The 12,224-nt window shown below is 48.0% G+C and overlaps 1 protein-coding gene across 1 annotated transcript in view; it reads right to left on the bottom strand.

The window, feature by feature from the left end:
* Positions 1-3,552, bottom strand: part of enah (ENAH actin regulator) — a 57,258-nt gene extending 53,706 nt beyond the window's left edge. The window contains 1 exon segment of the mRNA XM_084699527.1: positions 3,409-3,552. Within this exon segment, the coding sequence (XP_084555653.1) occupies positions 3,409-3,422 (14 nt within the window). The 5' untranslated portion in view covers positions 3,423-3,552.
* Between the last annotated feature and the right edge of the window lie 8,672 nt (positions 3,553-12,224).

The following is a 12,224-nucleotide window of genomic DNA, read 5'->3' as shown; positions in this document are numbered from 1 at the left end:
GGGAAGGGGTGGGGAGCAGGGTGGAGGAGGGGGAGCAGGGAAGGGGTGGGGAGCAGGGTGGAGGAGGGGGAGCAGGGAGGGGGAGCAGGGAAGGGGTGGGGAGCAGGGTGGAGGAGGGGGAGCAGGGTGGAGGAGGGGGAGCAGGGTGGAGGAGGGGGAGCAGGGTGGAGGAGGGGGAGCAGGGAGGGGGAGCAGGGAAGGGGTGGGGAGCAGGGTGGAGGAGGGGGAGCAGGGTGGGGGTGAAGCGATATGGAGTTGTGCTCCGCTGACATCAGCAGAGTAAATCACTGATGGAGCCAGCTGACACTCTCCTACTGGTATACCCAGAATACCTAGAGGGGGGGGGGGGTGTTACAGTAGAGGAGGAGAGAGAGGATAGAGAGAGAGAGAGAGAGGGGGGGGGGGAGGTGTGTTACAGTAGAGGAGGCAAGGAGAGAGAGAGAGAGGGGGGGGGTGTTACAGTAGAGGAGGAGAGGAGAGAGAGAGAGAGAGAGAGAGAGAGAGAGAGAGAGAGAGAGAGAGAGAGAGAGAGAGAGAGGGGGGGGGGGTTACAGTAGAGGAGGAGAGAGAGGATATAGAGAGAAAGAGAGAGAGAGAGAGGGGGGGAGGTGTGTTACAGTAGAGGAGGGAGAGAGAGAGAGAGAGAGAGAGAGAGGGGGGGGTGTTACAGTAGAGGAGGAGAGAGAGAGAGAGAGAGAGAGAGAGAGAGGTGTTACAGTAGAGAGGAGAGAGAGAGAGAGAGAGAGAGAGAGAGAGAGAGAGAGAGAGAGAGAGAGAGGGGGGGGGGGGGGGGTGTTACAGTAGAGGAGGAGAGAGAGAGAGGGGGGGGGGTGTTACAGTAGAGGAGGAGAGAGAGAGAGAGAGAGAGAGAGAGAGAGAGAGAGAGAGAGAGAGAGATGATAATAACATGGATACAAGTTGTACACCTGTGTGGTGTAGCTACACGTATGTATATGTTACTGTAAACTGCTGTGTAAGTCTCTCTGTATGTAAGTGTATGAAATATAAATATATATATAAGGCCATGATTGAATAATATTTCTGTAATCCTACCGTTGCTTTGGCAATATGAACAATTGTTGTTTTTCATGCCAATAAAGCCCTTTGAACTGAACTGAACTGAACTGAGAGAGAGAGAGAGAGAGAGAGGGGGGGGGTGTTACAGTAGAGGAGGAGAGAGAGAGAGAGAGAGAGAGAGAGAGAGAGAGAGAGAGAGAGAGAGAGAGAGAGAGAGAAAGAGAAGAGGGGGGGGACTTGATTACAGTCCAGACACAAGCACAATCAGCCTCCAGATCACTCCAGGGTTGTGTAGATGTGACTGTTGTGTGTATATTTACAGTGTTGTGTGTATGTATAGAATGCCTGTGGGTTTCAAACAGCTCTGCCAGTCACAGAACAACGTTGTGGATTAACCACAATCTCACACACACACACACACACACCTGTCACCATGATCCCCTCACAGTCTATACCCATCCCACAGTAGGAGCAGTGATGTCATTGTTGCTGGGCCTTCCTGACAGCTAGCCAGCCTGACGCTGAGGACAGACAGACAGAGAGGCAGAGAGAGAGAGAGAGAGAGAGAGAGGAGAGAGAGCAGAGAGAGAGAGAGAGAGAGAGAGAGAGAGAGAGGAGAGAGAGAGGCAGAGAGAGAGGCAGAGAGAGAGAGAGAGAGAGAGAGAGAGGCAGAGAGAGAGAGGCAGAGAGAGAGAGGCAGAGAGAGAGTGAGAGAGAGAGAGAGAGAGAGAGAGTGAGAGACAGAGAGAGAGATGTCCCACCAGGCAGATACCAACAAGCCACATGTGAGTGTTAACTCTGGAAGTCTGCCCCCCCACCCCATCTGCTACTGCCCAGCAGATGGTGTGTCCAACTGCATGAAGCTGAGACTGACACACACACACACACACACACACAATGGAACAGGACTTAACAATAAGTAACACAGTCACACACCAACAATAAGTAACACAGTCACACACCAACAATAAGTAACACAGTCACACACCAACAATACGTAACACAGTCACACACCAACAATAAGTAACACAGTCACACACCAACAATACGTAACACAGTCACACACCAACAATAAGTAACACAGTCACACACCAACAATACGTAACACAGTCACACACCAACAATACGTAACACAGTCACACACCAACAATAAGTAACACAGTCACACACCAACAATACGTAACACAGTCACACACCAACAATAAGTAACACAGTCACACACCAACAATAAGTAACACAGTCACACACCAACAATACGTAACACAGTCACACACCAACAATACGTAACACAGTCACACACCAACAATACGTAACACAGTCACACACCAACAATACGTAACACAGTCACACACCAACAATAAGTAACACAGTCACACACCAACAATAAGTAACACAGTCACACACCAACAATAAGTAACACAGTCACACACCAACAATAAGTAACACAGTCACACACCAACAATAAGTAACACAGTCACACACCAACAATAAGTAACACAGTCACACACCAACAATAAGTAACACAGTCACACACCAACAATAAGTAACACAGTCACACACCAACAATACGTAACACAGTCACACACCAACAATAAGTAACACAGTCACACACCAACAATAAGTAACACAGTCACACACCAACAATAAGTAACACAGTCACACACCAACAATAAGTAACACAGTCACACACCAACAATACGTAACACAGTCACACACCAACAATAAGTAACACAGTCACACACCAACAATAAGTAACACAGTCACACACCAACAATAAGTAACACAGTCACACACCAACAATAAGTAACACAGTCACACACCAACAATAAGTAACACAGTCACACACCAACAATAAGTAACACAGTCACACACCAACAATAAGTAACACAGTCACACACCAACATCCCCCAGCATAGTTCTAACACTCACTCAAGTCTGTATTTAGAACCCACATTGCAAAATAACCATATCTCAGGCCAGATACACACATACATACACATGGGGATATACTGTATATTTATATACATACAGCATATACACACACCATATATTTCCAGTATGAGAAGTAGAGGCGTAAGGGGGAAGGAAGGAGAGAAACTGCCCTGTCACTCTCACATGACACATTCCGAGATGAACTGAGCCTGGCTATAAATACAAATTACTTCTACTGAATCTTTGTAAGGATGAAGAAGACATTAGAGAGAGGAGATGAGGAAGGAGAGGGGAGAAGGAAGCTAAAAAAGGGAAAGGGCAGTGTTCGTAGCGTGGTGTGCTAACATTAGCCTACAGTAACAGAAGAAAGTAGCAGAAGCTCCTTTACCAACAGTCAGGATACCTCGCTACATCTCTCTCTCTCTCATCAAAGCCACAAACTCGCACCACAAGACTTACGAGTCTCGCGTCATCTTGGCGTCCAGGAGGCAGCTGTACCTGAGTGTACAGCAGGAGAGCTAGCTGGGAGACGAGCCGTCCTGTCTCTAGGAGAGAGCGGTCCTACTAGCTGGCTGAGCTCCCCTACTGGGGACTCCCCCCTCGCCCCCCCCCCCCACCCTGGGCAGCAGGCAGGGGCTCTGAGTGATGACCCCTCAGGGGAGGAAGGGGGTTTCAGGGGGTGCAGCCCCCCTGATGTCCCAGGACCAGAATAACCCTGCTGACAGACACACAGGCGTCATGAGCTGCTGGGTATTCTGGGACCTGGAGCCTCTCCTCTCACTCCCTCCCTCCCTCACTCCCTCTCTCCCTCCCTCCCTCCCTCTCACTCCCTCCCTCTCACTCTCTCCTCTCACTCCCTCCCTCCCTCCCTCTCACTCCCTCCCTCCCTCTCCCTCCCTCCCTCCCTCCCTCCCTCCCTCCCTCCCTCCCTCCCTCCCTCCCTCCCTCCCTCCCTCCCTCCCTCCCTCTCACTCTCTCCTCACCCTCCCTCCCTCTCACTCTCTCCTCTCATCCCCTCCTCCTTCACCCCCCCCCTGCAAGGTGTATTGGCTGCAGGGTGTAATGACTGCAGGGTGTAATAACTGCAGGTGTGATGACTGCAGGGTGTAATGACTGCAGGTGTAATAACTGCAGGGTGTAATAACTGCAGGGTGTAATGACTGCAGGGTGTAATGACTGCAGGGTGTAATAACTGCAGGGTGTAATGACTGCAGGGTGTAATGACTGCAGGTGTAATGACTGCAGGTGTAATGACTGAAGGGTGTGATGACTGCAGGGTGTAATGACTGCAGGGTGTAATGACTGCAGGGTGTAATAACTGCAGGGTGTAATGACTGCAGGGTGTAATGACTGCAGGGTGTAATGACTGCAGGGTGTATTGGCTGCAGGGTGTGATGACTGCAGGTGTAATGACTGCAGGGTGTAATGACTGCAGGGTGTAATAACTGCAGGTGTGATGACTGCAGGGTGTAATGACTGCAGGTGTAATAACTGCAGGGTGTAATGACTGCAGGGTGTAATGACTGCAGGGTGTAATGACTGCAGGGTGTATTGGCTGCAGGGTGTGATGACTGCAGGGTGTAATGGCTGCAGGGTGTAATGACTGCAGGGTGTGATGACTGCAGGTGTAATGACTGCAGGGTGTAATGGCTGCAGGGTGTAATAACTGCAGGTGTGATGACTGCAGGGTGTAATGACTGCAGGGTGTAATGACTGCAGGGTGTATTGGCTGCAGGGTGTGATGACTGCAGGGTGTAATGGCTGCAGGGTGTAATGACTGCAGGGTGTGATGACTGCAGGGTGTGATGACTGCAGGGTGTAATGACTGCAGGGTGTAATGACTGCAGGGTGTAATGACTGCAGGGTGTATTGGCTGCAGGGTGTAATGGCTGCAGGGTGTAATGACTGCAGGGTGTGATGACTGCAGGTGTAATGACTGCAGGGTGTGATGACTGCAGGGTGTGATGACTGCAGGGTGTAATGACTACAGGTGTAACTAGACAGGGTACAATTTCTGGGTATTTTGTAGGGTGTGCTCGCTTGCGTTGGTTGCAGGTGTGTCCGTCCCCTTAAGTTTTTCCCTTCTAGTGATATTTTCAAGCATTTAACCGAGCTCTACTCTGCATATTGCGTAATTCATTAATAACCCCATTTGAAACAAGCAGAACCCTATTGTAACAACGTTGTCACCGGCAGTATTTCAGATGGAATCGAAATTCAAATAGGCACCATCTGCTAACTGAAAATATGCCCCCAAAAACGTAAATAAGCTTGACATTTATTTAGGGGGCTAATTCAAAAGAAGTTTGCTACGAGTAAGCTAGCTGCTGTTGGTAGCCAAACTTCACTGAGGGGATTGTTTGAAAGCGCTGGAAATGAGAACATTTTGACATCAAGTTTAGGCTGTGGCATGAGACCAGCGACGCACCACACAAGCTTGAGCTTAAATACATGATTTAATGTGACATTACTTACTGTACATGCAAGTCTTGAATTGCTTTAAGGCCGATTTAGGGTTCTCTGTTTTCCAAAAGACATACACATGGGAACGCCATGGTCTACATGAGTGCTCGAGAGCTTGACGTGCACCTCCTGAGTTTATTAACTATCCGCCGTAATTTCGGAAAGTTACGGATACCCCCTTGGCTGTGATTGGTCAGTATTAAGAACCGCTTAGGGCGGGGTTGCAGTGATAAACAGAACAAACAGAATCCTTTGACCGCCATTGCTATAAGCTTTTACAATTCATATTTCAGCTAAACAGTACATCTAATCATGTATCTAAATCAGCATCTGAATTAAAATGTGACAAGAAATGGGCAGTGTAGTTGCTGAAAATGTGTGTATTTTATTGATGAAACGGCTAATTTGTAAATTTGCTCAGACTTCTTAATAACCTAGGTAAATAAACACTCGAAGACGACTTCCACACAAAGACAGTTTTTCTAAGGTCGTCTTTGCCCCCAAAAAACGTTGCGCCACCTACTCTTCTGGGGGTGAATTGTTTTTAGCACCCACAGCCTACGGAGAACCATAAACAAAGGCTATCCGTTCGTATCAGTCCGCCCGCCCATCCGTAAACATAGTCGGAGAAGCATATTGTGGCCTTAAGGCCGAAATATACTACTCAGTTTTCACGGAGACGGACGCAGGGAACGCCCATGGAGAGCTCAAACATGGCTACCCTCAGGTGACCAGGCTGAGGCCCCTCCGGCCCCCCAGCGAGGCCCGGGCCCTGTCAGGGGGCCCCTCTCAGGGGGGCCCTGTCAGGGGGGCCCTGTCAGGGGGGCCACGCCAGGGGGGCCCTGTCAGGGGGGCCACGCCAGGGGGGCCCTGTCAGGCTCCTCACAGACAGCCCCCTCCCTCAGCCACCACAGCAGCCTTGTTATAGTCTCACGTCACCACAGCAACATTTCTGCCGCCACGGTATCAGAAATTTGGCTGTACATAAGGACGTCTATCAGCAGTGATTGTTAGAGGGCATGTTGGAGAATAACACAGACACACGCTTCACACCGCGAGCGGGCACCCACTGTGCATCCTTGACAACTGTAAGTCGTAAGCAACTGTAAGTCAGTTCATTTAAGCCTGTTATTGTATTAATCTATAGTTCTTGCACATTTAAATTAAGTTAACTGATTTTCGTTGTTTGTATTTTTCACCTGCTAGCTAAATTGCACGTGGCTGTTGATTCAATAGTGATTGTTGAATGCCCTTGCTCACATTTGTATTTTAGGTGCATTATTATGCTGAAGTAGTTACACTGCATTAAGATAATGAAATTAATAGTGGGTTTATTGTTATTGTTTGCTACAGAATGCTTAGCCTATATGTCAAGATCAAATTAATCAGACAGTGTACACGTGCTTTAGAGTGGCTATCTTAATCGATAGGCTAGGCTACTGACCATTTACAATAAGTTGTTGCGTCAATTATTAAATGGCCCCCAGTCAGTCGGTCGGTCAGTGTTACAGGAACATCTGGTTAAGCAACAACACGGTCAAAGCCTGACAGTTAGCCTGCCCCGGACCAGGCTTGTATCAAAGCATAGCAGAGCTGGCTTTATGGAACCGAATGAACTAGAAATGAGTCTGACTAACTGAGATAAGCCTGGCTTATTTGGTAAACTCGCTTTATAGAACAGGCCTCTGTAGCAGATACACATGTTAAACCTGCTACAGTAGAGTCCTGGCCTAATCCTAACCCAGCAGTTACACAGACCAAGTTGTCTGTAGTTGTTTACGTCTCTAGTAGTTCTGTCCTGGCTAGGAGGGCATCCTGCTCTGTAACCATGGAAACAACATCCCCCATAAGAGCATCCGTAACACAACAGAGAGGGGGAGAGGGAGGCGGAGGAAAGTTCCTCTCTCCCTCCTACCCTCCTCCTCATCCCTCTCTCCCTCCTACCCTCCTCCTCATCCCTCTCTCCCTCCTACCCTCCTCCTCATCCCTCTCTCCCTCCTACCCTCCTCCTCATCCCTCTCTCCCTCTTGTGTGTCTGTGTATAAGAGAGAGATACATTAGGAAGCTGGGCCGTTTGGTAAGAGTTAAGATACAACCCACAACTATATTAAAATCTGTTCCAGACACTCTCTCTCTCTCTCTCTCTCTCGCTCGCTCGCTCGTCCCTCTAATCCTGTAAATCCAGTGGCCCGTTTCCTCCACAGGAATGAAAAGGGCCACATCACCATAGTAACGGGATCAATGGCCCATGGAGAGGGCGATAGAGAGAGAAAGATAGAGGGAGAGAGAGAGAGGGCGATAGAGAGAGAGAAAGATAGAGAGGGAGAGAGAAAGATAGAGGGAGATAGAGGGTGATAGAGAGAGAAAGATAGAGAGGGAGAAGGTGATAAAGAGAAAGATAGAGCGGGAGAGAAAGGGTGATAGAGAGAGAGAGATAGAGAGGGACAGAGAGGGTGATAGAGAGATAGAGAGGGCGATAGAGAGAGAAAGATAGAGGGAGATAGAGAGAGGGCGATAGAGAGAGAGAAAGATAGAGAGGGAGAGAGAAAGATAGAGGGAGATAGAGGGTGATAGAGAGAGAAAGATAGAGAGGGAGAGGTGATAAAGAGAAAGATAGAGAGGGACAGAGAGGGTGATAGAGAGATAGAGAGGGCGATAGAGAGAGAAAGATAGAGGGCCCTATCTTGCACCCAGCGCAACTGACTTAGTCAACGACGCAAGTGTCATTCCTAGTTTGCACTCGACGCAAAGCCGACTTTTCCCTCCACAGACGCACGTCGAAATGACTTTGCGCTCCCATGGGCGGTTCAGCGAAAAAGGAGACGTGTTCCGGCGCAAACGTTCCCTGGTGCTATTTTGCAGTTTCCGAAAAACAATTCCGCCACTGACCGGGAAAAACGAGGTTTAAAGTCAATGGCGTAATATTCAGATGCTATTTTAAGGGCGCAAGCTTGGTCCGTGCGCACTGCTGACGAGGCCAGGGTCTTCTTTCTGCGAAGCTAAGTTACATTGTTTTGATTTATGGCTTGTTACATTTCTTCAATGATTATAAAAAGATTTTCATAAGAAATTTCCATGTATACGAACTTCATTTGTAACAACGGTGGCAATTTCCTCCCATGACTGTTTAACCGAAGCTAATTTGGTTAAGTTTCTTCTCCCATGCCCATCAGAATCAGAATTCGGTTTATTCGCCATGAAGCTTATGTTACACAAATACGCGATTTGCTGTGGTAGGAAGGTGCAAACAATAAACATATGCTGGTATAAATTAAGTACATTACTTAAACTAATTCTAAGAACTAAACAATTTAAAAATATAACAATTTTAAAAAAATTAAATATATGTAAAAATAAGAATAATAATTTGAATGAGTAGCATGAGTGGGCAATTTAGTGCAATGAGAAAACTGCTCTGCCTTTCTCATACAATGTCACTTTATCTTTTACGGCCCTGACGACAACGTCGATCTCCTCGGCTGTGAACCTCTGGCGTGCGCCTGGCAAATCCGCCGTTATAATAGCAATTCGCCATGGAACAAGCGCTGCTCTTAAAGGGAATGTGAGATGATGCTCTGATTGGTTTATTGCACGTTACGCCCAAACCACACCCATTAGTACTGTAGCTACTTCAGACCAACCCTTTTTAGATTTTACAAAGTCATTTATCCCGCTGGCAAAATAACAACCAAGCTGAAGTCACGCCCACAAAGTTACTTGCGCTTTGCGTTTCGATACTTGCGTTTCAGATCGTCAAAATAGGGGGGCGAGAGGGAGAGAGAGGGCGATAAAGAGAGAGAGAGAGAGAGAGGGACAGAGAGGGTGATAGAGAGATAGATGGAGAGGGTGAGAAAGGACGATAAAGAGAGAGAGATAGAGAGGGACAGAGAGGGTGATAGAGAGATAGATAGAGAGGGAGAGAAAAAGGTTGAGGGGGTTAGGAGAACTCTTTGTTAGTAACACACTGTTGATATAATAACCTTTAACCCATCTGCCAGGAAGGCAGCATTACAGACAGGAAGTGACGACACATACATATACATAAAAATAGAAAAATTGCGGTTTACCATATGCACCTTCCTGCCATAAATTCCTACTAACTAACTTGGCAAATAAAACTCTCTCCTCTTTCCTCTCCTTGTCCCTCACATGTGTCCCTCCTCTGTGAGCGCATGGAGAACTCAGTCATTTGAACAAAGGCTTCACAGTAAGAGATGTAGGAGGGGGATTTAAGGAATATTCCTTTTGGGGCATCCTCAAACGCTCACAATGATACAACACAGACAGCGATCATCTCCACCCTAATGGCATGGGAACAGGCACTTGGATGTCACACATTTATTTAAACGTTTTTAACCACAAGGAGCAAAAAAAGTTTGGATTTACCACCAAATAATCAAAATAACGCTTGTGTTAACTTGTGATAAAAATGTGTTAGAATCAAGACCGTGAGTTGAGTCGTGCATTGTAGCCAACATAGTAGGGCTATGCTGTTAGCTTAGCATCCTGTTAGCTTCGCATGGAGGTCTAGTAGGGCTATCCTTTTAGCTTAGCATGGAGGTTTAGTAGGGCTATTCTGTTAGCTTAGCATGGAGGTGTAGTAGGGCTATTCTGTTAGCTTAGCATGGAGGTGTAGTAGGGCTATTCTGTTAGCTTAGCATGGAGGTGTAGTAGGGCTATTCTGTTAGCTTAGCATGGAGGTGTAGTAGGGCTATTCTGTTAGCTTAGCATGGAGGTGTAGTAGGGCTATTCTGTTAGCTTAGCATGGAGGTGTAGTAGGGCTATTTTGTTAGCTTAGCATGGAGGTGTAGTAGGGCTATTCTGTTAGTTTAGCATGGAGGTGTAGTAGGGCTATTCTGTTAGCTTAGCATGGAGGTGTAGTAGGGCTATTTTGTTATCTTAGCATGGAGGCGTAGTAGGGCTATTCTGTTAGCTTGGCTCTGAGTATGGAGGCTCCATTGTGTGAAGAAGGATTTCCCTGCAAGACTGGAGAAAGAGGACAGGGGGGAGAGGAGGGGAGAAATTCTTTACACTGAGGTCTGGAACGCTGCCATGGGAACCCTCTTGTGGGGGGGAGGGGGGGTGTGAGAGAGAGAGAGAGGAGGGGGGAGAAACAGAAAGAGAAAGGGAGGGAGGGAGAGAGAGAGAGAGAGGGGGGAGAAACAGAAAGAGAGAGGGAGGGAGAGAGGGAGATAGAAAGACAGAGATGTGAGAGGAGGTGGATACATGTTAATATTCAGAGCCACCCTCAAGCCTCCTGTCACCACAGCTGAAAGAGGGAGGAGGGAGGGCTCTGGGTGTGTCTGAGGGACTGGACTGATCAGAATCTGGTTCAGGTAAGTCTTGCAGCCCTGCCCCCCCCCCCCCTCCCACACACAGAACAAGGGCAGTCCTGTTACTTGACAGGTGTGCGCTCACTACCCTGCTGCAAGCTGTTTCCTGAAACGCGGCAGCCATCTTGAATCTGTTTTCCCCGGGCCTCCATCTGACACCAGCATGTAATACACACAGACAGACAGGTAGTCAGACAGACAGACAGGTAGACCACACCAGCAGGTAATACACAGACAGGTAGTCAGACAGACAGACAGACAGACAGGCCACCTCACCTCTGTGCCATCACCTTATCCATCACCATCACCCTGCTGTACAGGGTAGTTACACAGGCCTACTCCACACACACACACAAACACACACACACACACACTATCCCACGGCTGTTGAGCGTAAAAGAAAAAAGAGCAATCCAGAGTGTTATTATGTCCTGGCAACATGTTGTTGAACTCTGGAGCGTGGAGAGAGAAAGGCATAATCTGACCCAGATTACTGCCTGAGCCAAGCAGGGCAGACAAGGGACACTCCCCCCCCCCCACACACACACACACACACACACACACACACACACATCTTTCCCTCCACTAGGGCTCAGGAACACACACCCTCACTTCAGCTGTCTGTTGTGAGTTTGTGTATGTATGTGTTTGTGTGAGAGACAGGTCACAAACAATCCTGTTCTTAAGCATCTGTGAAGAAGTAGATAGCAGGTAGACTAGAGGCTTTTAAACTGTAATAACATGCTGCAGGAGACCTACCTAGGGGACATTATTAAACTATACTGGTGTCTCTCTCCTCTCTCCCTTCCTCTCCTCCCCTCCTCGTCTCTCTGCCTGTCATTCTTGCCTAACCCTAACCAGCCATGATGGTCCCAGCTGTACTGATGTCAGGTGAGCAGATGTCAGTGTGTGTGGGACTAGTCTAGGACTGTAGTCTAGGACTACTACAGTGTTTGAGAAGGCTTCAAATAGTATCATCGGACCAAAACAAATGAGTCAACAACATTTACCTTGGCCCTGCTGGGAAGTTCTACAAGTTCCTGGAGAAGACTACAGAAGACTCAGACATGGTTGTGTGTGTGAGTGTGTGTGTGAGTGTGTGTGAGTGTGTGAGTGTGTGTGTATGTGTGTGTGTGTGTGTGTGGGTGTGTGTGTGTGTGTGTGTGTGTGTGTGTGTATGTGTTGTCCTCAATAAGCGTCATTCAGCCTCTCTCTCCCACTAAACACACTCATTTGTTAGGAGTGCAGTTTAGTTCACACGCCTGTAGAGAAAAAGGAGAGAGAAAAGGGAGAGAAAGAGAGGAGAGAGAAAAGGGAGGGAAAGAGGAGAGAGAGAAAGAGAGAGAAACAGAGGCGCTCTCTATGGAGAAGGCTTTCAGCTCCAGCCAGTCCCTCTCCTCCTCATAAGTGAAGTGTGTGTGTGTCACCCCCCCTCTCTGATCTCTGTGCCTCTCCTTTCCTCTCCTTGCGTATGAGGGG

The sequence above is a fragment of the Hypomesus nipponensis genome, chromosome 6 (assembly GCF_054491055.1).
Source record: "Hypomesus nipponensis isolate SF chromosome 6, ASM5449105v1, whole genome shotgun sequence".
In the NCBI taxonomy this organism is placed as follows: Eukaryota; Metazoa; Chordata; class Actinopteri; order Osmeriformes; family Osmeridae; genus Hypomesus; species Hypomesus nipponensis.
This window is presented reverse-complemented; position numbering and strand designations above follow the sequence as displayed.